Genomic DNA, 27,074 nt, shown 5'->3' with positions numbered 1-27,074 from the left:
CTCATCCCTAATATGAACCTGAAGCACCAGCTCAGCCCTCGCCCTCCTCAGATCTCTTACACCCAGCAGCACTGGGAGTTTGGCTCAGCACACCAGTCCCCATCCTTCCCCTCTTTTCACCTGTACACAGCCCTGCTGCGCAGGGAGGGGGAAGAGAAACCTCTCCCTGCTACAGCTTCAGAACAGAGCAGGCCCAGCGCCTGCGGCCGTGGCAGCCCATGCCCCATCCCATCCCAGCTGCAGACAGAACAAGGCTGTCACTTTCTAGAGGCAGAAGAGGAGATGCCCTCATTTTCCCCATGCCTTGGGCTAGGGCAGTGTTCACTAACGCCTGAGCAAGGGCAGGCAGAGGATTTCACTGTACATCTTTGGAAAGGATGAGCTGGATGCGAGTCCAATGACAACCAGAGTCTTTATTCAAATAGTCCCTTAGGATGTTTGCAGACATACAGACACACGTACATATTTACACTCTTACACGCCTCACAGAGCTTGAACCAATAAATTAAAACAAAAAGAGGACGGGGGATTTTTTTTTTTTTTCTTTTTTCCTTTTTTGTCATGTAAGAAACAGCAACTCCCCGAGGCAAGGCCGGGGACCCAGCTGGAGAATGGCAAACAGAAGCCAACACAGACACAACTCTGCCCCAAAAGATGCAATGACAGCGAGTGTGCTTTTCAGCAGGAGGCCACTTCATACTCTGGCTTCGATGCACTCCAGTTTGACTATTTCATCCAGCCTGCAGCCCTCAGCTTGGGCACAGTGGCTCAGGTGGGCACTTGGGCTCTCGGCACCTCTAGCTTTGGGGGTCTGTGGGCAGGCTGCTGCAGTCTGAGAGTGGGGGGAGTCGCATTCATCCGAGGTAAGGTCTGGCACGTCGTCCGACTGACTGTCGGAGCTCTCCAGGTCACTCCGTATACTCTCAGGCTGGGCCAGGGTGATGTCCCAGGTTTTGCTGGCAATGCAGTCCTTTTGCTCACAGCTTTGGTGTTTGCACATCTGCTCCTGCTCACCATCCTCCTCCTCTTCCTCCACCTCCTCCTCTTCCTCATTCTCTGCCATTTGGGTGTGGACATGCAGAGAGTCCTCTGTGCTGCTGCCGCTAGCCAGCTGGTAGTGACTTGGTTTGGCTTCAATGTCCACCTGGATCTCCATGTTATTGCACTCCCTGCAGAAACAAGCACCCTTGTGTTACTGGGTTCAGCTGGGTCACTGTCCGGCACTGCCTCACTGTACCGAGAGGATCATGTTTCCCAAACGTGAGCACGAAGCTGCTCATCACCCCACGGCGCCTGGGAAACAACAGCACACGCTGCTCTCCTCGAGTCCTCTTAAGGGTAGCCAAGATCATCCCCAGGCTGAGGCAGAAAATGAACTGGGAAAGCACCAGAGTCCCCGCAAGCATCCAGGAACAGACCTTGAGAGTCCTGGGCTGCAGATCCTCTCCGCAGCCTCCACATTACACATGAAAGCTGCTCCCAAATCATCCCCAGTTGTCCTTCTGTGCAAGTAAAAGGATCAATCTACTTGCCAGCTACAGAAGAGCGGGCTGGTGCAGCTACAGTCATCTCGCCACCCACAGCAGCACCTCGCAGAGCACAGATTTTTTCCAGGACACCCACTACCAACACTCTTCTCAACATCACACCTCCTCCTACCTGTCCTGGGGGTTGTAGGAGCTGATGATGGAACCAGCCATGGCTCGAGTGCTGGCGTTGTCGCTGATAGCCCCCAAGCTGACCGAGTCTTTGGGGAAAATCTCCTTCTGGACATCTGCCTGAACTTCCAGCCTGCCGGAAAGAAGAGGATTCCTCAGAAATGTCTTAGATGGTGCCCGAGGGGCACCAAACAGTCACTGTTCATCATGGGAAAGCAAGAGGCCCTCTATGCTGGCCCAGCTCTGCATGACAGAGTTTAACCCCAATGGTTCCTCTCATTTAGTCTCATTTTTGGCTCCATTTAGGTAAATCCATTCTGTTTTCCAAGATGATGGTAAAGTTGTGTTTATATCTATGACTCATACAACTCCTGTGAAGAACTGATTTCCACAGATCCAGCAAACAGCCATGATTATATCCTGGCTCCCATATCAACACGTGTCTCTAATTACCCAGCAAACTGACTCACAGGGAAGTTTAGAGGAAAACTGTGGTGTAACCTCCCAACTTGGAAAGCAGTGACCCTGCTTGCTATAGGCCACTGGAGAACAGGAAGCAACAAAGCCTCTAGGCTAAGATCAGAGACTGCAAGATCTTTAAGCAGGCCATGCAGGCATCTCTGCGCTGTTCCAAATTAACCTGAAGCATCAGCTCTGCAGTCTCAAGGAGCTCAGAAGGGACAGAAAATTGTTTAGCTTTTGTCCTCCTTGCAAGAACCAGCCTAGCACTGACTCCAGAAGTAGCCTGGCCTGCTGGGACTGGTTATTCTACAACAGACCAAGAAGTAAGAATACTAGGAAATGACTCCTGGGTCAAAGAAGGGCTGCTCACAGTCCCGGACACCTCCCCAAAATAAGCCTGCTTAAATAACACAGGCCTTGGGAGCCTCTACCCCTTTCCTGCTGTGCCCATCAGTTCACTTACCTGCTGTACTTCCCCTTGCCTCCCAAGAGGACACCACCACTGAGGGTACCGCCTGAGAGGGCAGCGAAGCTGGCCGTCTCACTATAGTTGCCCTGCATCACGCTGAGCCCGTCGGTGGGGCTGCCGCTGGTGCTCAGCACGCTGGTCAGCCCCTCGATGCTGCTTTCACCAATGCTGGGGTTCTTCAGGGCTCGCCAGGCATCAGCCACTGCGGGGAAGAAGAGCGCAGGCATCAGAATCAGCAAGGGAACCGTTTGGCTGCGCTGGCAGAGCTGGGGGTCAGACATCAGGCAGCACGTGTCTCGGCTCAGGCTACCTCCCTGCCTCATCCAGGGCAAGGAAGAACCGAGATCTGGCTTTGAGAGCTATGCAGCTGATCACCAGAAGACTGAAGCAAATAACTGCTTCTAGCCAAACCCAGGTAAAGACAGAGGTTCAGATTTGGGAAACGCGAAGACCCCCTAGCATTTCATTACAAGAAGCAATGACAGGGTCTTGCTTCACCCCCTTCCCTTCGCCAGTTATCCTGTTACCTGTGATTGGTCCATCATCTTCATCAAACTCAATTTTCACACCCTTTCCGTTGGCGGTGCTAACGCCACAACCACCGCCTCGGCACAGCGAGATCGGCACAACACCATAGACGTAAGCCAGCATGATGGGGACTCCAATACCTGCAGAGCAAGATGTGCTGAGTTAAGAGGAGCTTAAGGCTGAGCTGTGCTGGGCAGACAGAAAGGACTCTCTGGGGTAGGGAGTCTTTCAGTTATGTTTACGCTGCTTTTAAAGGCCCTAGTTCACAATTTTGCAGATAGACAGTGGAGGAGCCCTTTGTTTGTGTCGCTGCAGTGCGGAATGAGGGAACCCCAAGAGCACAGACAGCCTCGGCTGAACCCCCAAGACATCAGCCGCCAAAGCAGTCCATGGATAAGAGACAGCTCCGTGTGTCAAGGACTCCGCTACGGGCTGCAGCACAGGCAACCGGTGCTCCAGACAAGCCCTGCGCTGGCTCTAGGCCAACTCAGGCACACCAGGACATGCAGCCCGGATGCGAAATGGAGGGATGCGCACAGCGGCAGTCTGCAAGCCGCCCTTCGGCCACCCCCATCTCACAGGGCTGGGCTACCCACTCGTCTCGGTGACTACTGGCCCACCAGAAGGGAAAGGGACTGCGCCCACTTACCAACACTGACAGCAGCGATGACTGGAGAGGCAATGACAGACAAGGTGACCCCACCAGTAATGGCCAAGTTCCTCTTGTGCTTAGAGGTTTTCTTTCCCTCGTACCTGCTGTGGATCTGACAGAAGGAGAAGCACCAGGTGAGAACAGCGCCTGGCCACGAGCAAACACCAGCAGAAGGCATTAATAAGCTTGTGATTTTACAGCCTCGTCAGCTGCACTAGCTCTTGAAGAACCTCATCTTGACCACAGACCTCCTCACAGATTAGATCTAGCAGGTGGGTCTGTGTTTAAGAAAGAGAAGCAGCTACAAATATAGTGCTGACATGCCATTTCTTCCCTCTCAGCGCCTCTTTATCAGTACAGACACACAACAGTATCATGCAGTTTGAGGCAGTCAGCATCAAAACACACAAGTGACTTATGCAAGCGAAAGTGTGATGCTACGGGTCCAGCCACTGTCCCGTAGAGCCCATCACCACAGGATGTGTGAAAAAGGGACCAGGTTTCTCCTTGGGTGCTCCTGGTTCAAGGCAGAGGCACAAGAGCAATGCAAAACGTGTTTGAGAGCACTTCAGCCTGACGGGCTATCAGCCACCACCTTCCCTCTCCCCACACAAAGCCCAAAAAATAAGTCAAGGTTTAGAAGAGACAACTGGATTTGGTTCTGTGAAAAGATCCACCCTTCATATCAGCTATAAGTTTCTGGTCAGATGCCTTGAGTACAGAGAATGCCCCAAAAGCCCCAGATCCCTCAGCTCCGAGCTTGTACTCTCCACCCTTACCTTCCTCCCGACATACACGGGGATGCCAATGACCATAGCAGGAATGGCAATGCCAGCAATGAGGGAAATGCCTACAGGAGCGCCGATCAATGTGCCCAGCTGCCAGAGAATCTTCTTTTTACGACTCCATGGCTTTTTGCCCCAGAATGTACAGCCAGAGGGGCTTAACGGAAGGGAAAAAAAAAAAAAACCCAAACATTAAAACCACAGCAATTCCTAAGTGTTCCTGAGAACCCCAAGTTCAAGTTACACGTGACCAAAACCCAAAATATAGGAAATGGGTAGACAACATTAAAAAATGTTTTCTTCTTTTTGCCCCCCATCAAAATAAAGTTGTTCATCACGGTGATTATCACACTACCGGGCCTATGTTTAATATCCAGTATGCCAAGAGGTCTCAAATACAATTGTGTGAGGAAGAGCTTTTCTTGGTGTGGAAGAGCACCCTCCTACTGTAAAGTGGGAAGAAAAGTTCAGCATTTTGGGTCAGAAAGAAGAAAATTTTGTGGACTGATTGGAGAGGCAGGAGGATGAAAGGTGAACTCCACCAGCCAGCCTCAGAGAGGCATGTGCTACCCTGCCAGCAGGAACCAGGCACGCCGCTTCCCTCCTCACCTGAGGTAATGCAGATCCGAGATCTCCTTCATACACAGCCAGCAGAACTCGCAGCCACACACCGCGCAGGTCATGTGGTTACAGCTCCCATCGTTCATCTTGATGATGTAAGCGCTGCAGCGCGGACACGGCTTGATGTCATCAGCTACGGGGAAGAAGCACGGGATTGAGTCGCACTGTGCTGCGAGCGTGAAAAATCAACGACGGGGTTCTCGTTACGCACCGAAACCCTTGTTTTCTGTGCAAGCAGAACACCTTCGCTAATCACAGATAAAGTGGGGACGGTTGTGTCTTTCGTTTATCTTCAGAACGAGAAGATAATATTCATGAGACAGACCCCACCGAAGCCGCTTGCCTGGACAGCGGGGACTGAGAACAACAGTCACTTTAAAAGCTGATCCTAGCCTTGAACAGGATGTATTCCAGAACATGCTTTAATGCTGGGAACAAGCCATACCTGCCCTGAGCTAACCAAGGCAACAGCGTAAGAACAACCATTACTAAGTTGCTCCACTAAGGTGATTCACAGGCCAAAATCAAGAGTACAATTTGGGAGAAGGCAGCATCGGAGAAACTCCAAACCTGGCCTTCAAAAGCAGCCAAAAGGGAAACCGGGTCTACCGTCGCACACGGGAGTCCGGTGCAGAGGCTGTCCAGTCCCCAGTTTGCTGCTGGCAGAGCAGGATAAGGGTCCTTTATTTCTTCCTTAATTCAAGCGTCATCTGATCGCAGTTATAAAATGGCTGTGCAGTGGTTCAGGGTTTTGCTGGCAGCCTCTGCAACCCTCGACAATATGAAATCCAGCTGCTGAGACCAGCTCGCACCTTATTAATCACTATATTGAACCCAGCAAGAACAGGGTGGAGAAAAACCACTGTCTCAAGAACCTCTCTTTCAGTGGCTAAGTGCCAAGCTCTTCCTGACAGGGTTCTCCTTTAAAAGGGCGTAAAAACTCAGAAATTGTTTTTCGCTTGCTGGTTTGTACCGCAGGCTGTGGTAGTATCTATGCTGTCCATTACCAGGGACCTTTAACTGGGGCACGCTGAACCTCCACATACCACTAAGCCACCTCTGAACCACCCACGACAGCTCCATTCTAAGTGTATTAACATTTTAACTCCTGACATAGAAGGAAAAGCAGGGTATTTTGTTTGGGGGTAGGGTGGGACTTTACAAAATGGCCTTACTGCTCACCTCCAGTGTCAATACAGTTATTTTTAATGAACACTAACTCAGTACACACAGCAGCTCCTACCAGGCAGTGTAGGAGTCTGTAGGCTGGTGGGTTTTTTTGTACATGACATTACTAACACCTAGCAGTGCACAGAGCGAGGCTCCTCACACTCAGCTAGGCATGAACGCTACTCTCTACTACCGTAGCAGGCAAATCTGAAGTTGCAAGGCTAAAGAGTGCCTATTTGTTCAGGGTTTAGATCAGCAAGAAGCGAGAACATCCAAGATCAAAACAGCCACAAGCCTAGCTGGGGCAGACGATGTGGTGAGCTGCCATGACGTGGAAGGACCCAAAGCACATCATCACCTACTGATCTGTTTTGCATTCTTGGAGGAGCCTGCCAGATTTGTTCTAACGCAGACAAGAAGGGGAAATGACTCTGAGTTTCACAGCTGTTCTCACCCATGGCTGCCGGAGACCCTCAGCTGTTCCATGCAGCTGCATTCCCCACAGGGCACTAACACCCGCCCTGCTTTGACGGGACAGGGTTTTGCACATAGGTGGCTCTTTCTCAGCCTCACAGGCACAACTACAGCACCGAGGAACCAAAAAAACCCCATGAATCCATACCCGGCCCGGATTCCTGTCCGTAACTGAGGCCTGATGTGTGCTTGGTCCGTACTCGGAGCGTCTGTGCCCGTTGCTGGCGAGCCATGTCGCAGGTTTGGTTGGGATGCCATATCTGTTTGCAGTGATAGCAGAACTCCGTCTGGCAGCCGTCCCTCTCGCAGGTCAGCTTGGGGCAGCTGGCACAGCCGTAGGCAATAACCGCGTAACTGGAGAAGGAAAACACCAGATGAATTAGTAAAAGACAAAGTTATCGAGCAACAGTCCAGCGATCCCTTTAATTCAGCCTGCCCAGGGCTGGCACGGGAGGCTGTCGCTGCCTGAGCTGCTCTGCTCAAAGCAGCTGGTTGAAGAGCTGCTGCAGTGAGATCTCAGGCTACACTGAGCGACACATGCCTCTATCCCTGGAGCCTGCAGCAACGCTGGCACATGGGGCAGGTCAGCAGAGCAGGCGATCAGCCCACCTCTCCCATCTTTCACCTAATTTCTGATCACCGTCTGTACAGCAGCCTGCACTCTAGACAAATTCCTGCTCTCTCCAGTCCTGTAGCTTGCACTGCAGGTCCTGAAATTAAGTAGTGCTAATTGGGTTACTTGGGGCAGATACCTTTTATAGAGACAGCTTACAATATTGAACTCTCTCCTCAGTAACTGCTGGCAGTTCTCACTGTCAATTCACACAGACGAGGTTTGTCTGGCCCGGTGTGCCCAGCTAACAGCTTGCTGCTTCTACCGATTCAAGCTCCTAGGACAGGCTCACACTGCTCTGTCCAGGCACCTGTGGCTAAACACACATACCCCAGGTCCTTAGGACAGGCATAGGGGTAGATGCTATATGGCCCAGAGGAGTCCAGGAAAGCTGAGGTTGTCCTGGGCACTTCTATCAACCGAATGGTTCTAAAGAAGTGGAACAACAGGTTTCCATGTGCAGCTATCTCAAGAACAAGCTCTTGTTGATCTCCACAGAATTTCCTTTTTTAAAGGGCAGTGAAGAACAACACTCTGCGTCCAGAGTAAGCCAAAACTTGAGTAAAACTAACTGAACGTGCAAGAGAGGGAGGCCAGGTTCAACCAGCTCACTTCTTCCGATAGTAGCGCGACACTTCCAGAAGGAAGCGTGGTGCGTACACAAAAGTCTAAGCAGCATCACCAAGCACTGCTGTAGGAAAGCTGGCTTACGGTCATCTAGGACGAGGTTGTTTCCACTGGCAGGGGCTGAACTGAGCAATTCCAGAAGCGCGTTCCAGTTCTGCAACACCAGTATGGCAAAGGGTATTTTTGTTGTTCATCCTCAGTATTTTTGTTAGCGGTCAGAAGAGAATAACTCCTATGTAAGGTTTTTATATTTAGAGGTAGTGTAGCTCGAGTTGTATTGCCTCTTCTCAGAGGCAGCAGCATGAGAACCGCTGAATGTGTCATACCACAATGATTCATATCCCGTGGGAGTTTGAGCAACTTCATCCTGCCAGGGTAGGACATAATAGCCAAAGAAACAACATCTCTGTGCCGAGTGCGGGGCTGGGAGGCAGGACTACAGGGTCTCCGCGTGCATCAACGGCAGCGCACTCCTGCATGTGAAGCCAGTATTGGAGGAGAGACAGGATACAGATGGCCTGGGGGTTTGGGAGGGACAAAACTTGACCCCCATTAACTCCTACGCATCTTGTCTAGGGAAGATCCCACTAAGCGTCCTTATCCTGCCACTGTCATACACCCAAAGACTTACCCCTGGCAAAAAAAACAACCCTTCATCTGACCAGCTGTGTTATGACACACTGCTATTTCAAACCATAACAGAGGGCTAGGAAAGCTCAATGTTTTATATTAAGCAACCCCGTGCTCCAAATTAACCCCTCACTAAAGATGCAGGGTTTTTCTAGGCACTCAAGCAAATCCAATAAGAAATGAACATCACCGTTTATATTTTATTTCTAGAGCTGAAACAAAAAATATAATTAACAAGCCCACAGCTGTGGGGAAACAAACCACATGGCTGTCTATTACGGAAAGAAATAACACATCTCCAAATTCAAGGTCACCTAGAAAGAGGCTGTTGAAGCACTGTGCCGAGGATTAGCCATGGCGGGATCTGGACAGCCAACGCATGCCCCCTCCGCACTTGACCTCTGACACATCACTGCATTAAACAGCCACTTCCAGGCTCTACCCCAGCAGATGAAAAGGGAAACTGACTTTGCCCCACACAGCAAGGGCAGCGAGTGTCTCCCCGAGACCCCAGGAATCGCACAGCATCGTTCCCAGCCCACTCCTTGGATGGCCACAAGTTGCCTCGGTCCCTCCTCCTGCTGCTCCGCAGGAGTCAGAGCCTCACCAGTTGCCTCCAGCCTCATTCACTGAGCTCAGCCTACACAGCTCCATTTTTTTAAAGGTTCTGTTATTCTCCCAAGCTTCTAGAAGAGATGCAGCGTGACAAACACTAGACAGCAATGCCGCCTGATTGTAGCAAGGAGGAGGGAAAAAAAAGCTGCAAACATAGAAAATTATTTGTATTGCGATTGATGGCGCATCAATTGACCAGTGTTTCCATGGCAACATGCACTGGTGTTGTGTTGGTCCTCCTCCTCCTCCTCCCCAGCAGCACAGCCAAGCTCTTTCATTTACGAAAGACTGCAGTATGCGTGGAAAGCACAGGATGCTGCGTGCCACACGCCCAGGGTTTTGTCTGCCATCGCCTAGCAGCCCATCGCTGCCGTCACCTCGGCGGTGGGTGACACCCAGTGCTGAGCCCCCAGCCCTACGCTCCCGTTCCGGCTTGGTGTAGCGGCACTACTACGGTGGGAAAGCCCGCTGTAAATAATTCATGCCCTGACTTTACATAAGCACAGCAACACAAGCTCGCTGGGAAGAATGAATAGGGCGATTAATTCCTCTCCCTGCTGGAGGGCTGGTTCCAACAGCCTTTGCTCTAGTGCTACAGACACACTAGTAGCACCAGTCCGGAGCGACCCGCGAGAGCTGCCTGGGTTCCAACAGCCAGGTCACTTCTTGCTTCTGCTGGGCAGCTCAGAGAAGGATACCCATGCACATTGTCTGGCTCACCCTGCTAACAGGCTAACAAGGGAGGAGGCTTTTGCTTGCACAAAGAGCTCTGCGTGACATCAGTCTGCCCTAACGCCCCAAAGCAACTGCTGGATCAGACCCGACGAGGCAATGCCCTCCAGGGCATGCTGGGGCTGGCTCCTTCCAACCAGACAGCCTGGCTGACGTACATTGCATTTACACCTTATCCTGAACACAGATAAATATCACAGCAGCCAAAGAGCTGTGCATTTGGTAAGCAGGTACGGGATTTTCTCTAGCTGGCTAACAGCAGGGGTATTCCCTCTGTGGGCAGCATAAACTGCTCTATCTCCCTGATCTTATCCCCAGTGCTACTGAAACACCAAGCTCTAGCACTCGATTTTGCTTCAGAAAGAAGCAAAGCTGTTGCTCCCTATTAACGTTGCCCTCTGAAGAGACAAGCCCTTATACAGGGATGCTCAGAGGCTGTGAAATGGGTAACCTGAGCCAGGTTAACCGATTTGCATAGGATGGCTATTACAACACTCTGATTAAATCTTCACAACCCTCCCACCACACTTTCCATTCTGACTACTAGGTCAGACTTTCCTTTCATGTTCTTGCTACCCAGAATTGCAATCCAAGCTGAGCTGAAGCTAAACTTTGCAGCACTTCTCTAAGTTTCCCGAACAAAGACCTTTTCCAGGCAGCTTTGGCTTGTGGTGAAATAGAAACCTAGCAGAGTTCATCTGAAGGAAAAGGGAAGAGAAAATGAAAGCAACACGCAGATAACTATAAAGTCATCAAGCTTGGCTGGGTTGCCTTCTGGACAGACAGACAGACACTTCCTCACTTAAGCAACGGTTAATGAGTCAACATCACTCCTCTGTGCCATGCATTCACGTCCTCAATGGGAAAAAGCAATCGTTTATGGTTCCTCCTTCCCCACCGTGGAAGCTGTGGGGTGTCCTTGTGCGCCGTCCCCACAGCTCGCAGTGATACAGCCAGGAAATTCCACGTTTCCCGGCTGTGCAGAAAAAAACCCAACAGCTTTCTTTTAAATTAGGGAAACAATGGCTCAGCTAAAATCCCCTCCAAGTCCTACGACTCATACCCGATTTGTCTCTATTTCCACAATCCCTGAGGTTAAAGCCTAGCGTTCTAGTGAGGTAGTAGGGATAAACGGAGTGTGGTTGTGGTAGCCAAGGCCCACCAGCTGTCCTGAAGAACCCACCGACAAGCAAGCAATGAACACCTGCAATAAGGGCTATCATGGGGTTTGGTAGGACCAGAAGTGTGTGTGAGCAGCAGCACCCCACTGGGGTGAGCCGTCCCTCCCTGCGCTGTCCTAAGTCTCCAGTGGGGACAGGCAGCACCCCCGCAGGACAGTGGGTAGGATGCCATCCCCAGGACCTGCTAGGGATGAGCACTGGACACTGGATCCAGGCCCATCCCAGCTGGGACACCACCCCCAGCTGTACCGGGACCTCCTGGGACAAGCAGCACCCTGTGGGGACAGTAGGTCCCACTTCACCCAGCTGCCCCAGGACCTGCTGGGGACAAACAGCACCCCACCAGGGTGGGGGTCTCCCTCCCCTGAGCCACCCGAGGACGGAGGGATGGAGCAGCACCCTATGGGGACAGCTGCTCCACCCCCACCCCAGGCTGTCCCAGGGCGGAGGGCGCAGCACCCCAGCGGGACCCCGCGTCCCCCCCGGCACTCACCCGCAGTCGGGGGCCGGGCACCAGCGGCAGTCGGGGTCTGCGGCGAGGCAGCGGCGCAGCATGAACTCCTCGTACTTGGCGACGAGGTGCGGGGAGTCGCGGAGGAGGCGGCGGATGTCGGCGGGGTTGAGGCGCTCGCTGCACTCGGGGCAGCAGATGTTGACGCGGGATTCGGTGATCTCGATGCGCAGGTACTGCCGTAGGCAGGCCCCGCACGACCGGTGCGGGCACGACAGCAGCCGCGGGGCGTTCTCCGCCGGTTGCCGCACCAGGCACAACGGGCACTCCAGCTCCTCTTCGCCGCCACCCTCCGGGACCACCGGAGCTTCCTCGGGGGGCGGCGGGGGCGGCGGCGGTGGGGGCGGCGGGGCCGGCGGGGCTGCGGGAGGCGGCGGCGGGGCGGCGGGAGGCGGCTCGGCCTTGGCGCGGCGGCGGCCGCCCGCGGCGGAGGCGGCGGCGGCTGAGAAGACGCTCTGGAAGGAGAGACGGCGGCGGCGGCCGGGTTTCGGGCACTTGGCGGCGGCCGAGTGGATGGAGGAGGAACGCGGCGACTCGGAGTCCCGCTCGGAGCCCATGGCTACCGGGGCGGCCGGTACCGGCCGGCGGTGTCCGTCCGCGGCGGGGCTCCGGGCGTCGCGGCAGCGCCGCGCGAGGGTCGTTCCGGGGGCGAAGGCGAGGGGCCTCCGGGCGCTGCCTCCACCACACGCTGCAACGAGAGCGGCCCCGGAGCCGAGTGAGTGCGACACCGCGCCCGCCCCGCCTCGCCCCGCCTTGCCCCGCCCTGCCCTTTAGCGGACGCCGGCGCCGCCATTTTGGTTGAGGGCAGCGGCCCCGAGAAGGAGAAGGAGAAGGAGGAGGCGATGGCTGTCCCCATCCCGCGGCAGCGGTGCCCCAAGTGGGTCTGAAGTACCTCAGCGGCTCCCCTCAGCACCGTGGCTCTTGGGGCAGAGGGGCTGGGAAGTGCCCGGCGGAGAAGGCCCTGGGGGTGCTGGCTGACAGCCTGCTGGGCATGAGCCAGCAGTGCCCAGGTGGCCAAGGAGGCCACCAGCCCCCGGGCTTGTGTCAGCCCTGGTGTGGCCAGCAGGAGCCGGGCAGGGATGGGGCCCCCGTGCTCGGCCCTGGGGAGGCCCCACCTCGAATGCTGGGCTCAGGTTTGGGCCCCTCAGGACAAGCAGGGCCTTGAGGTGCTGGAGCGTGTCCAGAGAAGGGCAGCGGGGCTGGGGCAGGGTCTGGAGCACAAGTGTGCTGGGGGGCGGCTGGGGGAGCTGGGGGGGTTTAGCCTGGAGAAGAGGGGGCTGAGCGGAGCCCTTCTCGCTCTCTGCAGCTGCCTGAGAGGGGCTGGAGTGAGGGCGGGGCTGGTCTCTGCTCCCAAGTCACCAGTGACAGGGCGAGAGGAACCAGCCTCAAGCTGCATCTGGGGAGGTTAGATTGGAGATTAGGGGAAATGTCTTTCCTGAAAGAGTGGTCAGGCCCTGGCACAGGCTGCCCAGAGAGGTGGGGAGTCACCGTCCCTGGGCGGGTTCAAAAGATGTGCAGATGTGGCACTTGGGGACATGGTTTAGGAGGCCTGGGGGTGTTGGGTTGGCGGTTGGACTTGGTGATCCTAGAGGTCTTTTCCAACCTTTATGACTCTGTGATGGCTCCCCTCACCATCCCACCCTCAGCACTGAGGGGGCCGCAGGGCTTGCCCGGAGCACCACTGCCCACCTCGGGTGAGCCATCGCAGCCTCTGCCCTCACCCAGCCAGAGGCTTCCCCCCATACCAGGCCTGGCGCTAATGGTGTGTTGTGAAGGGGCCTGGTGCTCTCCCAGGCGCAGGTGGGGGGCTGTTTGCTTTTTACCATGCCTCTTGTTGGAGGAGGCGGTCTGTAGCCACAGGAGTCCCCTCTAAATTCATTTAACCTGCTGGGGCACCTTGTCCATCTGTTGCATGGCCCTCCTTTATAATATTTGTGAAGTCGTGTGGAGATTTACTCACCCAGGAACTCTTCCCCAAGTGCAGGGTTTAGCCTCTTTCATACAGAGGCACTGAAATTACAACCCACATTCTTACTGCAGTCATGCAGAAATTTAAAAGCCTCTGTTTCCTTCCAGGGTTCCCCCGTGCCCACAGGGGTCTGCCAACCTCGTCCCCCATTCAGAGGCAGGTAAGCTAACAAGAAGGACACTGACTCTTATTACGCAGGAGAGGCGAAGCAGAAAGATCTGCTGTGTCTATGAAGTGCATGTTAAATCAGCACAGAAGGGGCTGCTTTCCCTGTAGACTGTCAGCTTCTGACTGGACAGACTGTAGTTACTCATGTGACAAGACAAGTGTGGCTTCATCACTGTCTTCCAGCTATCGCCATTACTGAAATAATTTCTCTCAGCAAAGCTGATTTGCATAGTTACCACCAGGCTCCTTCCCAGCTGCGGAGGGCCCCGTTCAGTGCCTCTGGGATGGAGAACAAGGTTTAGCGAACTGAACCCAGGCTGACAGTTGAAAGCACCTGGGTTTCGGTGCTCGCGCTGCCTGACTTGCTGTAGGCAAAGACCCCGTGCCTGTCTGTACAGCAGAGATAATGATGATGCTTCCCCATTTGATGGATGAGTGAATGAAGGCACAGAGGGAGTAAATCACCCGCATAAGAGCACACAAATAAAGCCTCCTCCTCTCCTAGTACCCTTCAGCTCTCCTGTTACCTTCCCTGCACTTTTCCTCATTAATTCTGTGTCTGCAATATACCCTCACTTAGTGCTTATCGCAAGATGCCTGCTGCATCCAAGTCCTTTGCTAGAGCTTATGGTCCCCGGACATTTGTCAGCTCTCCCTCACCTCTGCTGCGCTCCGGCATTTCTGCCACAATACACATGGCTTTGGCCCAGCTGGACGTTTTGGATCACACTTAGGGTTGGCCTCAGAGTGTTAAATTCCTGCCTGGGATCAAGAACCGTGTTATTAGCGAGCTAATTTAGCAAGGCAGCCAAACAGTTCTGCTCCAAGAGAGGGAGGGATGTTACAAAGGTGTCTGTGGAGCATGCTGGCCCTGAGCAGTGTGAATTGCTGCGCTCCCGTCCCTGGCAGGCTGGCAGGTCATGGGCAGGCATGAAGATGCTTAGCATTTCTCTGGCACTTCTGATGCAGAGCTCCCAGAGTGTACTGACATGTGAAAGAATCCTCTCCCCATTTCACTAGTGGGAAAGGAAGGCCAGAAAAAGAAAGGAGAGGTGTTGTACTGGTGTGAAACAAGATTATATTGAAATAAGCTATGCCTGGCTGAGACAGGCCAGGTATGAGGCATCTTTAAATGGCTGTCGCTACCCATCTGTAGCAGAGACTGTCTTGGTTTGATGATTTCACTAGAAAAATCACACTCCTGACTGAAATAGAGAAACCTGAACAGGACTTGTGTGGGGGACGGATCTCCCAGACAGCGCTGTGACAGCTCAGCCCTACGTCCTTTGCAGCGCAAGAGCACAGACTGTAACTAATTGTAGGCAGGTTTCATCTCAAAAGCTAATGTGAGACAGGCCTGAATTACCAGTAGCACAGACACAAACAGAGAGACAGAGAGCAAAACCATCTGGACTCTCTGGGAAAGGCATCAGCTCGCAACGTGCTGATGGGGCAGAAATGACTCCTCATTCCCTTATATGAGGAATCATGATACAAACAGGGCTGGGGGAGGCCAGGGTAAATCCGAGGGGCTCATGCTGACGTTGGAGCCATCTTCCCCGCTCCCGAGCTGCGCAGACCTCTTGCCAGTCTTTATATGTTTAAGGGAATTCAGTGCCTTTATGGAGCTCAGAGACAGACTTCTACCTGCCCTGACCCTGCTGTGGTCCAGACATACCACCTACTTAAAAACAAGTTCACTGTGGCCGAGGTGTTTCTCCGTGGTGATTTTCTGTAGCCCTTGCCAAGAGCAGAGGCTCCAGCTCAGCACGTTCCTGACTAGGGAGCAGTTTGAACCCAGTAGTTTGTTTTGATTCAAACTGGGCGGGGAGGGGGAAAGCCCCAAACCAGCCGGGGCTTGGGGCTGGGAGGGAGAAGGCATGGAAGTGGGCTGCCAGGCCAGGGAAGGGAGGAAAGAGGCTGGCTGGAAAGTCACCGGATTGGGAGCGAGATCAGCTCAGCCCCTCCCTGGGGCTGCAGGGAAACGGTCACCAGTCTGACCATTTAACTGAGGGATATTTGAAGACAAACAATAACAACCAAAAAAAAAAAAAAAGGGGGAGGGGAGAGAATTCAAACGCTTTAGTGAACCACTCCGCAAATCCCAGCTCTGTTAGGCAAATTTGCATTTGCTTATGCTGGCAGGAAGCTGGAAGACTAGTGACTTCTGACCCTGCTGCTTAAATCAGGGCAGGATTTGGCACAGGCGGCTTTTAAAACCGCCTGAAAATGCCATATCTCCCAGGAAGGCTTCCAGCAGCCGTGCCGGGCATGCTTTATCCAGGCACCAGTTGGAGCCAACCCGCACTGCCCAGTGCCGTTCCAGGGAGGCTGGGCTGGGCTGGGCTGAACCTGCCTTTGGCAGGCACAGGGTCACTTTCCAGAGAAATACCCCAGCCACCCACACCCTAAAAACCCCCACAACGCAGACTGACAGCTCTGCCACTGGCTTCAAGGAGGAAGAGCCTCTGGTGATGTAATGAAAACTCCCCTTTGTAATTCAGAGAGTGAAAGCAGAGGCTGGCTGCTGGGAAGGGATTGTGAAACTCAGCTCTCAGACTGGGAGGATTTGCATGGAGGGACTGGGGTGTGCCGTGGCAGGGAATATTGCTGCGGTGGGGTGCTGGCATGCAGGCGCGCTGGCTCTGGTTTGCAGCCGATAAAATAGAAACTCTGGTTCCTACCACATCCCCTTTGTCTGCTCCCACTTTCCTGGTTACCCAGACAGCACAGGTACGATGAATAACTGCCTGTTGCCCTTGTCCCTGGCCTGCAGGACACAGGGGGATGTCGAAACAGCTATTTCGGGGCACACAGAGATTCAATCTACCTGAAACCTCCATGTCATTCTGGCACTGAGGTGTGAACCACTCCCTGGAACAGACTCTTTTCTCTAGAAGTGCTTGGGTCTCCTCAGGGTTTCTCCCTCTTTACCCAGGCAGGGATGGGCAGTTATTCACGGGCCACAGGCTGTGGTTCAGAGCAGATGGCATTTAGAGAAAATCCAGCTCACATTTCTGGTTTCTGAAGTAGCCACAGACGTGATGAAATGGGGGAAAGAGGGGAAAAGCTTTACACCAGGAATTCTTCCTTGTTACCGGACAGGGGCACTCTGGAATGACTCAGCTCCGGTCTTGCTGGGCAGGTTGAGACCTTTGGCCCTGCTCGGGTGGGACTGCCAGGGCTGTTAAAGGGATCCAAATGCATCAGGATTTGCGAGTGCCAAAATGCAGAAGACAGTTTCAAGGGTCTGTCTCCTGCGGACCCACCATGGGGCACAGCCAGGTACGTGCTGTGACACCTTGCAGACAAACCTGAGAGGTTGCTGTAGTCACACCATCTAGATGAAGGTGAGAGGGACAGACAGACCCAAGCAGCACAAAGGTAGATTTAAACCTCTCAGAGGTGCAGTGGGGGGTCTGGTCCCAGCTGCCTGCCCTGGAGAGTCGTGCCAGGAGCATGTGGGCCTCCCTTAATTCCTTCTCTCAGGCACCCAGCTCCCCTGTGTGCAGAGCAGGGGTGGCAGTCTTGGTCTGTCAGAGGGGTTCAGCAAAGCTTAACCCTGAGAGCTTTGAGATCTGTGGTGAGGGATGCTTTGCATTCACGAAGTAGCAGCTGTGTATTCAAGAACTGAAGCTCACGGGGGTCATTTTCTGCTAGGGCCCTGGGGAAGCCCTGGTTTGTAATGACATGCACTCTGATCATTTCTCAGATGGAGATGTCATTAACGGCCGCTAATGTCTCTCCAGGGAAGACACCAGTGGCTGGGGAGGGCTCTCCCCAGTGTGCAAATCTGCACACGCTTTCTGGGTTGGTCTAGTTAGTTCATGTTCTGTTTTCCTCTCGGGGTCCTCTGAGATGTGTTCAGGGAAGGAAGAGATTATTCTGCTTGACTCCCTTTTTCTCCGCTGGACTTAACAAGGATTGACATTATTTTAAGTGAAGAGCAAAAGGCAGGAGATGGGAGTCCTGGGATCAGAAATTCAAGGCTCTTCCGAAAGGATTGGTCTGGTTCACTCTGCGGTTGCACCTCCTCTCCCCACCATCTCCCCAGCCCACTCTGCTCCCTCCTAACACCCACATGCACAGCACAGCAGTCTTCCACTCCCTGCTGTGACTTTCCGGGGAAGATGCTGTCGTGAAATCCTGGGAGGGAGAGAGTTACCACATGGAGCTCTCTGAAAGCATTGCACATCCCTTGCAGAAGATGCCTGCAGACAGAGGAACGCTGAGCTCCCCCTCCCTGAAATCCTGAACGTGCTCATGGATGGAAGTGGGGGGAGCAGGGAATCATCTTGTAAGCTTGGGAGCCGCCTACACATATGGCAAGTCTTGTCAGCAGCTTATAAAAGAGGTGGGAGGTGGGGAGATTTTGAGGGGGCATAACTTGGAGGCTCGCGTGCCCACGTAGCTCACCGTCCTGACTCTTCCAGGGCTCAGCCAGCCAGGAGGGCCATGGGCTTGGCTCTGTTGCTGACACACGTGCATTGAAAGAAGACCCCAAACAGGAACGCAGAGATAACTACTGTCTACTTCAGCAATGACGTAAAGGTAGGGAGCGTTAAGCAATTACTTATAATAGTAATCTGACATGCTTTTCCCCTCTACAAAAGAAGCATTTCCTTTTGTAATAAAGGCACAGGCTGTTCTGATTTCTTTATACACCTGTTGTCCTGCACACTCACTGTAGAGCTTTGGGGATAGAAGTAACAATGATCCCTGCTCTCGATTCACTCTCACTGGTAACCTGCTGTCCTTAATGATAGGGGATTTATAGCTGAGAAGGTTTAGCACAGTAGGGTGCTGCCATCAGGAAAGTGCTGGTCTGATCCCTACAGTACGAGGAAGCAGCCAGACTCCCTCCTCACCCGAGTTGTTAAACAGACAATTATGTGTTTGGTGTTGGCATAAACACAGGCAAATTAGTCACTGGAGAAAACCCCAGTGCCTGTGACAGCTGGTTGTGGCTAGAAGAACGTGGGGGTAACAAAAACCTCTGATAGCAGCAGGCAGCTGCCCGTCTGGGGCCCACTGTGCCGGGGTGGCAGTGGCTGGGCATTCAGTGGGGAGAGCCAGGTGCCACCAGCAAGAGGCACGGAGGTGGTATGACAGGGCAGGGACCTAGCACTGGCTCTGGAGGCTCTCCTCTCTCCTCACTCCCTGATGGCAGCTCGTTTTCGGGGTGCTCAGCATCTTGCAGGATGTGAGCAAACCTGGCCGCAGCAGAGGCAGCAAGGATCAAGGTGAAATCTTCAGAAGGACCATTTGCAGAGGACTGAGGAAGGGCTTGTCCTGCCCTCAAGAAAGCAGATGCAGAGAAGCTAGAGCACAGGCACAGGGTTGATTTCTGCAAGGAGAATGGAGTGAGGCACTGGCCTGATTTCCAGGAAAGGAGAACAGTGTGTCACAGAGAAGGCATTGAAAAGACCTGAGGCTTCTGCCTCAGCTTTCTGTCTCACTCCTGCAGACACATGGGTGCTTGGGAGTTCAAAAGGCTGAACTGGAGGCTGTCTTGCAGCTGGCGCAGGACAGGAAGCTGTAAGCTTCTCCTCCAGAGCCGTTGTTGGCGCACAGACCACAAACAGCATCGCTGTCTCTGCTGGAGATCCCCGCACTGCTCAGCACCTTTCTCCCTACAGTGCTGACCTTTGTAGTGGGAGCGTGGGAAGCGGAGCTGGCTGGGAAGGCATGGTACAAGCACTAGCTCTAGTGCCCAGATCCCCAAAGAGACACTGGCAGCCCTTCAGCAGCATCTCAAAACCTCACAGCATCTCAAAACCTCACAGCATCTCTGACATCCTTTCCAGCTGCTGCATCCTAAAAACACAGGTAGGGCTGGGCACACCACACATTTCCTCGACCCGACCCACCCATTTCCTATTTTCTGCAGACATGACAACTAGTGAGTTAATCCTGCAGGCCATAAACTAAGCTGTATTAGCAGACACCATCTGTCCTTTTTCATTTGCTGATGCACGACCTATTTTGCTGTGTAGTGGAGCAGGCGCTGCAGTTTCGGGGCTTGCATGTTGCTGTGTCCCTGTTGCCAGGGTATAATCCACTGCTCGCAGTGACCTGCTAATAGGAGAAGGCTCCAGTGACTGAGCACCAGAGGGACCTGCTGTCATGGGCAGGTGGTGGCTGAAGCTTGGCCACAAAGGAGGTTTGAGCCCCAGTCCCACAAAGCACCTATTAACACCTGGGAAGAGAAAGGTCTCAGCAGAAATTCCAAGGACAAGAGCACGATTGCTCTCAGCAGGGCCTCCTCTCCTTACCTGGAGCCCTTTCAGCAATGGCTGTGGGAACATCACTGTGAAGCAACACGCTCTTAGAGCCACCTCCCAACCTTCACAGTCCTGCACTGGGGACGGGGATGGTAAAAGTGAAATAAGAAAAGTGAAAGGGACTGTTTACCTCTTGGCAGGGGAAGAGACATGTCCGCACTCCCTCACTTGCCAGGAGGTCACAGAGAGATGTAAACATCTCAGGTCTCGCCAGGACCATCTGGGAGAATATTAGCATGGGGCTCAAACCCTACCATCTGCTCCTGAGGACACAGGTGTGGTGCTTCTTCCCCCCCAGTAACAACCCTGCACTTCTTTGTCTCAGAGGCAAAGTTTGCAAAACACATACCATCTCGGCAGCTCCAGAAGTGCCGTAACACAGAGATCATCCTCATACCAAAGTGGGGTTCATGGGAACAGGCTGTGTGGTGTGCTCAGCACCCAGCCATGCTGCTCTGGCCTGGGGTAATTCCCATGCTTTACAGAAACTGAGCAATGGCAATCACAGCAGGACAGTGAAAGACAGGAAGAAAATTCTTTCTTTATCCCTCTGAGAGGAACTGGTCATGTCTTGGAGCAGTCTGTGACCCTTGTCTGGGTACAGAAGTACAGACATTATTGAAGGTCATAAAACCATCGGGATATTTCCAAGACAGTTATCATATTTGACTTAACCAACTCTCAAAGCAATTCCAAAGGTTAGCACCTTGCTGCATGAAGCTGCATTTCCGCCTGAATTTACCAACTTTTTATTTAACTCAGCGCTGGTGACAGAAATTTTCCCTCAGCTCTGAAATAAAGAGCAAGGAAATTCTGTCACTGTGTGCTGTTAGGAGTCATGGAGGGAACTGAGTACGGGGGGCTCAGTGCTAACACACTCATCTGTTACTCAGAACCAGGGCGGTCACTGCTCTCTGCCGCTGCCCAGGGTCCCAAAAGCAGCTGGGGACTTTTCAGCTTCCTGCCTCACTGCACAACAAAAGTAGAAGAGAGAGTGGAACGAGTTATTCGGACTGACCTTGGCATTAGCCAAACAACTTCTTCCTGAGTTACCTCCGTTGCACCATTTGGGCTTTCCAAGGAACTCCTAACCTGCTGGCTAGGATGTGAACTGAATCCACCCACTTCTGGGCTGCCAGTGTCCTCTGAGTAAAGGACAATGCAAGTAAGCTAGTGTGAGGTCGTTTCCCTTTCCCGATAGTTCTGCTCTTTTCTGTTAGAAACTGGCTTAACCTCTGAACCCCAGGTGGTCCTACCCTTCTGCGTCTGTAATCAGTGGTAAGTTCTGCACAGTCTCGATGCCTACAGAGATGCTTGACCCCTTCCCAAATCTTGCTAAGCTTTGGACACCCACAGTTTCCAGTAGCAATAAGCCCTTGTATCTCATTCCTGTCTTTGCTGAGCTTTGCCCAGTGTTCCTTCAGCCATGCTGTGGACACTCACTTGGCCTCCGCATCAGATGTGACAAGAAATAATGACTTTCCTGCAAGATGCTGTGATGTCCCTACCACCCTCCTGCAAGGTGTGATCTCCATCCTGCACTCTCGAGAGGCAGAGGGAACGGTAGCTGGTGTCAGGATCTCTGGGCTAGGAACAAGGTTTACTCACAGACTGACAGCTCGGAGTATAAATCTCCCACAGCAGGACTGGTCCCAGTGTTTCTTATTTCTTTCTTTGTGCTTTGGGAGAGAATTGACTCAAGAATTGTATTGATCTGAGGCCAAGGAACAAACATCCCCCTTCACAGGCCACAGCCACGGGTCTCTCCTGTGCACCACGTGAGGAAGAGCAGCAGGGAAGGGCAGTGCTTTGCCAAGACGAGAACCTACCTAAATCTGTGACTACTCTCAGGAGGTGGGAAGAGGAAGAAACAGCCCATGCAGTCAGCTCTGGAAAGGGCAGTTCCTGCCGAGAACTGGCTCGGGAACATTCCCATTTTCATAATCAGCAACAGCTGTCAAAAGGGGAAAGAAAAGTGATTCTGGACCCCGCCAGCAGCACCTCCCGTCTGGAGCAGGATGGGAGAGCAGTGGAGAGCTCCCAGCACAGCCCTCTGGCCCGGCAGCAAGGAAAACCTGTGTCATTTTCCAGAGGGCTGAGCCAGCACTAACCAGGTGGGACACGTATGAGCGTCTCACTTTGAAAATCAGCTTGATCAGGGTTCCCTGGTCTCAGAAGAGATCTTTCCCCAGCCTGACCCTTGGTTGCCAAGCCCCTGCCCTCAGCCTGGTTCAGTCCAGGGCTGCTCCCCCAGTGCTCTGTTCTCTCTGCAGTAGAACAAGGTGGGCAAGGGGATAGGGGAGCTATAGTTTGGTGCATCCTTCATTCCTGGGCCAGCAAGGAAAGGTAAACAGGGTTTGTTACTGACCCGCCCCTTCCTTCCCCTGGCATGATGCCATGACCACAAGCTCATTCTTTCTAACTCTCTTCAAGCAGAACCCACCTTTACCGCAGCCAGGAAATTCCTCTTCTTCCTCCCTCCTCTCCCTCACCCCTTCACCACCACGAGAAACCCTCTTCCCTTTCTGGGGCTGATGTCATCTGTGGGTTGCCTTAGCCAGTGTTTAAGCAAGCTAGCCTCTGTGCTGCCTGATGAGGCTGGACTGTGCACAGCAGAAAATTGAGTAGGAGGTTTCCAGGGCAATCAGTGTGCACCAAGACCTCCAATGCTTCTCTGAAATCAGGCCCTGCTGTTGCTCCAAAGCATCCTTCTAACAGGGAGGCAGCAGCTACGGCAGTCTCTCATCTGCCCAGCCTTGCCCTCTCTGATCCAGGCTGCCATCCCAGTTTCCCTGAGCACCAGGAAAAGTCCAGCGCCTGCCACTGAAACAGCAGTAGCTTCCAAGTGCCTCCCAGCTGTCTCTGAGCTACAGGATCCCTCCCCAGCATAAGCCCTGTAGTCTCTCAGGGGGCAACTGCTGGCAATAACAACCCTATTTAAACAAAGCAGAGACAGCCTGACTTTACAAGGCCTCTGTCTGCCTTTCCTGCCCCCTGCCATCATGCATATTTGGGGAAAAATCTCTCAAGTCAGCACTGATTCCTGCACTTTCCACTGTACATGCAGCTCAGCCACAGCAACATGCTGGGGTTCACATAATCCTGAGTCTTGCTCCAGCTATTCCCGCCCACTTTCCATAGATCTCCCGCAGGATTCACAGCCCAGCACCCAGGGGTGCTGCCCATCCGCAGACATGTAAGAACAGTGCTTTGAGCATGGGATGAACACCAAAATTGCAGCTGGAGAACCTGGCAGTGGACATGGAGCAGAGCCCTGTCCCCAGGCTGAGGACCAAAAACGCCTCTTTCCCATCTGACAAGCCAAGGCTTTGAGCCCTGCCAAGCCCCAGTGTTTGTTCCTGCATTTGGCAAGCAAGAGATGGCAACAAAAGCATGTGCAAGGCAGAAAGAGGAGTTCCATTGAAGGAGGGAAGTGGGTTTCTCTTGGGTCTCGGTGACCTTTTCTGGTTTGGAAATAACAGAGATGTGCAAAGATACTAAAAATGCACAGCGAGGGTGTTTCAATTGCCCCAGCAGCAGAACAAACCCTGTGGCCTCCTTCAGTTGGAAGAAACTGGAGCCCAGAGCCACAGCCCAGCTTTTGACTGCCTGGAATGGAACCAGTGGAAATCCAGCTCCAGGGAGTTGGTGCCTTTGCCTGTTTACAAGGAAAATTTATTTGCATCCATGAAGCCTTACTATGGGCACTTTGTCTTCCAGCCCTGGTTCTCTGGGATACAGGTCCTGCTGTGTGATGGGAACAGCTTTTCTTCTGCTGGCAGTAGCTGAGCCAAGCTCTCCAGGAGCCAATGGATTGGGATTCATATCAGCAATGCCCTTGGCCGTGAGGATCCCGTTGACTCCATCCTCACCGCCCTCCTTAGGGAAGCAAGCACAGAGAAGGAGCTGTTGGGGCAAAGCCAAGAGAAGGGCTGAGACCAAAGAGGGTCAAACAGCTCCAGCAATTTTTCCTTGTGCTTCCAGCCCTTCTTGCTTAGCCTCAGAGAGGAGAAACAACAATGGCAGGAGGAAAGAAAAGGAGCAGGGTTCTGAGCAGGTAGGTTGGGAATGCACCTAGATCTCCCCAGAGCTGAGTTAAGGCTAGGTCTATAACAGAGAAATGCTGATTTGGCTAAAGGGATAGTATTTCCTTTAGAGAGCAGAGAACTATTGATTACTGAAGCAACCACGGCTATTCAACAGCCAGCTACCTCAGCAGAAGGAAATTTCAGCCGGAGTTTAGGGAGAAGATAGAGAAGACTCCAGGGTGGCCCAGGCAGTAGTGGGAACACGCCAGCCTGCTCTCCTTGACTCAGCTGCTGCACTGCCTGCTCTCAGTGGTACCAGATAAGGAGTGAAAACAAACACAAGGTAGACGCCTGTGCGTGCCCCAGCCAAAGGAACTGGAAAACATTCACTGCAGTGGAGTCATAGCCAAGATAGACTGTGGAATAGGAAAGATTAAAATGTCTCACAGGACCTGGCTCAGCTCCCAGGGCCCTTTCTGGACACTGGCACAAGGGCAGCTCCTCCCAGTACCCCAGGCCTCTGCAGAGGCTCACAGGTCCACAGCCCTCTTTTTCCAGGAGGGCTTGTGTTGCAGGCTGGGAACAAACACCCAGAGGAACACAAGCTCCTGTTTGGTGTGTTTCTATATCATTGTGTGTCTAGCTGTGATAGCCTATGGAAGGGACCAAGCACACAGGTAGTACAGCACGGCTGTGGAACAGGATCACATGAAGACACTAGGAGCATGTCAAACTCAGCTGCTTCAGCTGATATGCAGATGCCAGGCTGTGTAATATTCACATGATCATCCCTTTTGCAGTGTAGGCAAGTATAAGGAGAACAGCGAGGAAAGCCAGCTGAGCAGTGGAGAAGGTCAAGGACTAGGAGGGTTGACTTTGCCTTTCTGTTTGTAGGAGGTCCTAGTGCCACTTCCCCACTATATTTTGAATAACCTTGAAAAAATCGAGTGGAAACATGACTTACAAGCAGTCCTAGCTGTGTTAGCTGCCAGCTGTGCAGAACTGGAACCTTGGGGACTGAAGCTGCAGAAAAGCAGCCTTAACTCCTCCCCGTGCCCTTCCCAAAGTGCCCCAGGAGCCTGGTCCAGGCCATGCCTGGCAGGGTCTCATTTGGGAGTGCCTGCACCCACCCAGAGCTGCCCCCCTCCCACCAGAGCTGCCCTGGGTGGCACCGAGGGCTGCACAGAGAGCTGCTAGCAGGTCCTCTCCTCCCGTGCCCGCCCATGGCAGTGGCATGAAGCGCAGCTGCCCACACAGCCACCTGGGTGACTACACCACAGCCTGCTCCTAAAAGCCTCCAAGCATGGGGCCTCCGACCCATTGCTCCCACAGAAGTCCCACACAGCAGCACAAGGTGTTGCTGTTTGCAGCGTTACCATAAAAGCAGTAGCAGTATGGCCACCCCAGGCCACTCCCAAACAGTCCCTATAGTCCCAGCACCTCTGCCTTCGTGGGGGAGGATCGTGCATCTCACAGCAATAAGCCTTCCCTAATTAAAGCACGTTTATGCTCCTTATTGCAGTTCTGCTCTCATACACACACAGGCATTCCTGACCACATTTCTCCATGGTCCCACTGCTGCCCCCAGCCCTTTAAGTGATGTGTGAAACATGTGAAAGTTATTTCAACAAAACGGTTGTGACAAGAGCATGGGCCTCTCCCTGTTCTTAGATTTCAAAGAAGGTTTCTTCAGCCCTGCTGAGTTTCTGCTTTGTGCTTCTTTCATCTCCACCCCAGTACTGGTTTCTGACACCCACAGGGGTTACCAGCAATGGGCTTCTGACCACAGATGTACTTTCCTCATTCAGATACACGTCGAGGATCCTGATGGGCAAAGGCAGGTTAGCACAGATTGAGCGGGTGCTAATGAACTCACTTTCTAGTTTGCTAACGTACTGCAGGGCTCTGCTGCCCAGCCTGTGTGTAGGTGTAGAGTCCGTACAACCCCCAGCTGTGGAATTGGAGCTGTAAACCCACCAGCTTTTTCAAGTGTTAAAGAATGAGCCCAGCTTTTGGATTAGGAAGAGAAATTAAATCCAGCCCAGGGCCATGGGCCAGCACAGCTCATAGGTACCCCTGGGATGCTGCAGGGCACAGAGGTGACCGTCACCCCTTGTTCTCTCTGCTAGCAGATCAGCTCCCGTTATGCAACTGTTACGCTAAAAGGCAATACGACATCCAGAGTGGTTTCAAGGACTTTGGTAATTTTGCCTTCCAGGTCTGCAGAGCCCCAGGATCCATATCCAGAGAGCTCTTGGCAGTAATTGTGCACCTGGCTGCCTTCCCCAGAACTATTGCTTCCTACACAGGCAGGGTAAATGCTGAGGCTGCTGGAGATGTGTAGTTTAGGATTCCCACCCCAAATGCACGCTGCCAGGCTCTGTCCCAGTGCACCAGCTCTGTTTACAGCCTCCTACGAGCTAGATGCAGCTCAGGGGGACCAGGTCTCCAAACTTCTGATTCATTTCATCAATGGTTTGTGCTCTAATCCCAAGAAGGAACTCTGGTCCCCTTCTCCAGAGAGGGACCAGGGCCGCTCCCAGTCTCTTTAGCCCATCCTGGGATTTCAGGTACTCCTGGCTCTTCCCAGCACAGGTACCACTGACACACACTGGTATCCTGGGGGGACACATTTGCAGCTTCTGCACCAGCCAGGCAGGTTCTGACCCGGTCTCACTGTCCAAGAACCAAGCCCTGCTGTGCCAGGCTGTTAGGGCATTGTATAATATTGCTGCTGCCCAAGAGCCATCCCATACCAGCACGTTAGCCAGACACATGCCGCAGCAGGCTCTGATCCCGCAGCCGCTCATGGAGCCCACCCTGACCCGCTCCCCCCGAGCATCTTACCTCTCCCCGGAGCCCACTCCCGAGGCCGCTCCCTTCCCTCCGCAGTCTCC

General features: G+C 53.3%; 1 protein-coding gene across 1 annotated transcript; it reads right to left on the bottom strand.

Moving 5' to 3' along the window:
- Nucleotides 1-393: 393 nt before the first annotated feature.
- Nucleotides 394-27,074, bottom strand: RNF19B (ring finger protein 19B). Its single transcript, XM_075114963.1, has 10 exons — nucleotides 27,025-27,074; nucleotides 11,711-12,416; nucleotides 6,968-7,173; nucleotides 5,164-5,308; nucleotides 4,549-4,711; nucleotides 3,767-3,881; nucleotides 3,117-3,257; nucleotides 2,584-2,791; nucleotides 1,660-1,791; nucleotides 394-1,169 (listed from the first exon to the last, which is right to left on the bottom strand). The coding sequence occupies exons 2-10, from the start codon at nucleotides 12,283-12,285 to the stop codon at nucleotides 695-697; spliced, it is 2,160 nt and encodes a 719-aa protein (XP_074971064.1). The 5' UTR covers nucleotides 12,286-12,416; nucleotides 27,025-27,074; the 3' UTR covers nucleotides 394-694.

Source organism: Phalacrocorax aristotelis, chromosome 20 (genome assembly GCF_949628215.1).
Source record: "Phalacrocorax aristotelis chromosome 20, bGulAri2.1, whole genome shotgun sequence".
NCBI lineage: Eukaryota > Metazoa > Chordata > Aves > Suliformes > Phalacrocoracidae > Phalacrocorax > Phalacrocorax aristotelis.
This window is presented reverse-complemented; position numbering and strand designations above follow the sequence as displayed.

What these genes read in the sequence shown, in the direction of transcription:
- RNF19B (XM_075114963.1), bottom strand. Translation starts at nt 12,285, where the DNA reads ATGGGCTCCGAGCGGGACTCCGAGTCGCCGCGTTCCTCCTCCATCCAC. An exon ending in CCGTGTATGTCGGGAGGAAG is followed by an intron (nt 3,882 to 4,548) that starts GTAAGGGTGGAG and finishes TCCTTCTGTCAG; the next exon opens with ATCCACAGCAGGTACGAGGG. An exon ending in CATCGCTGCTGTCAGTGTTG is followed by an intron (nt 3,258 to 3,766) that starts GTAAGTGGGCGC and finishes CTTGCTCTGCAG; the next exon opens with GTATTGGAGTCCCCATCATG.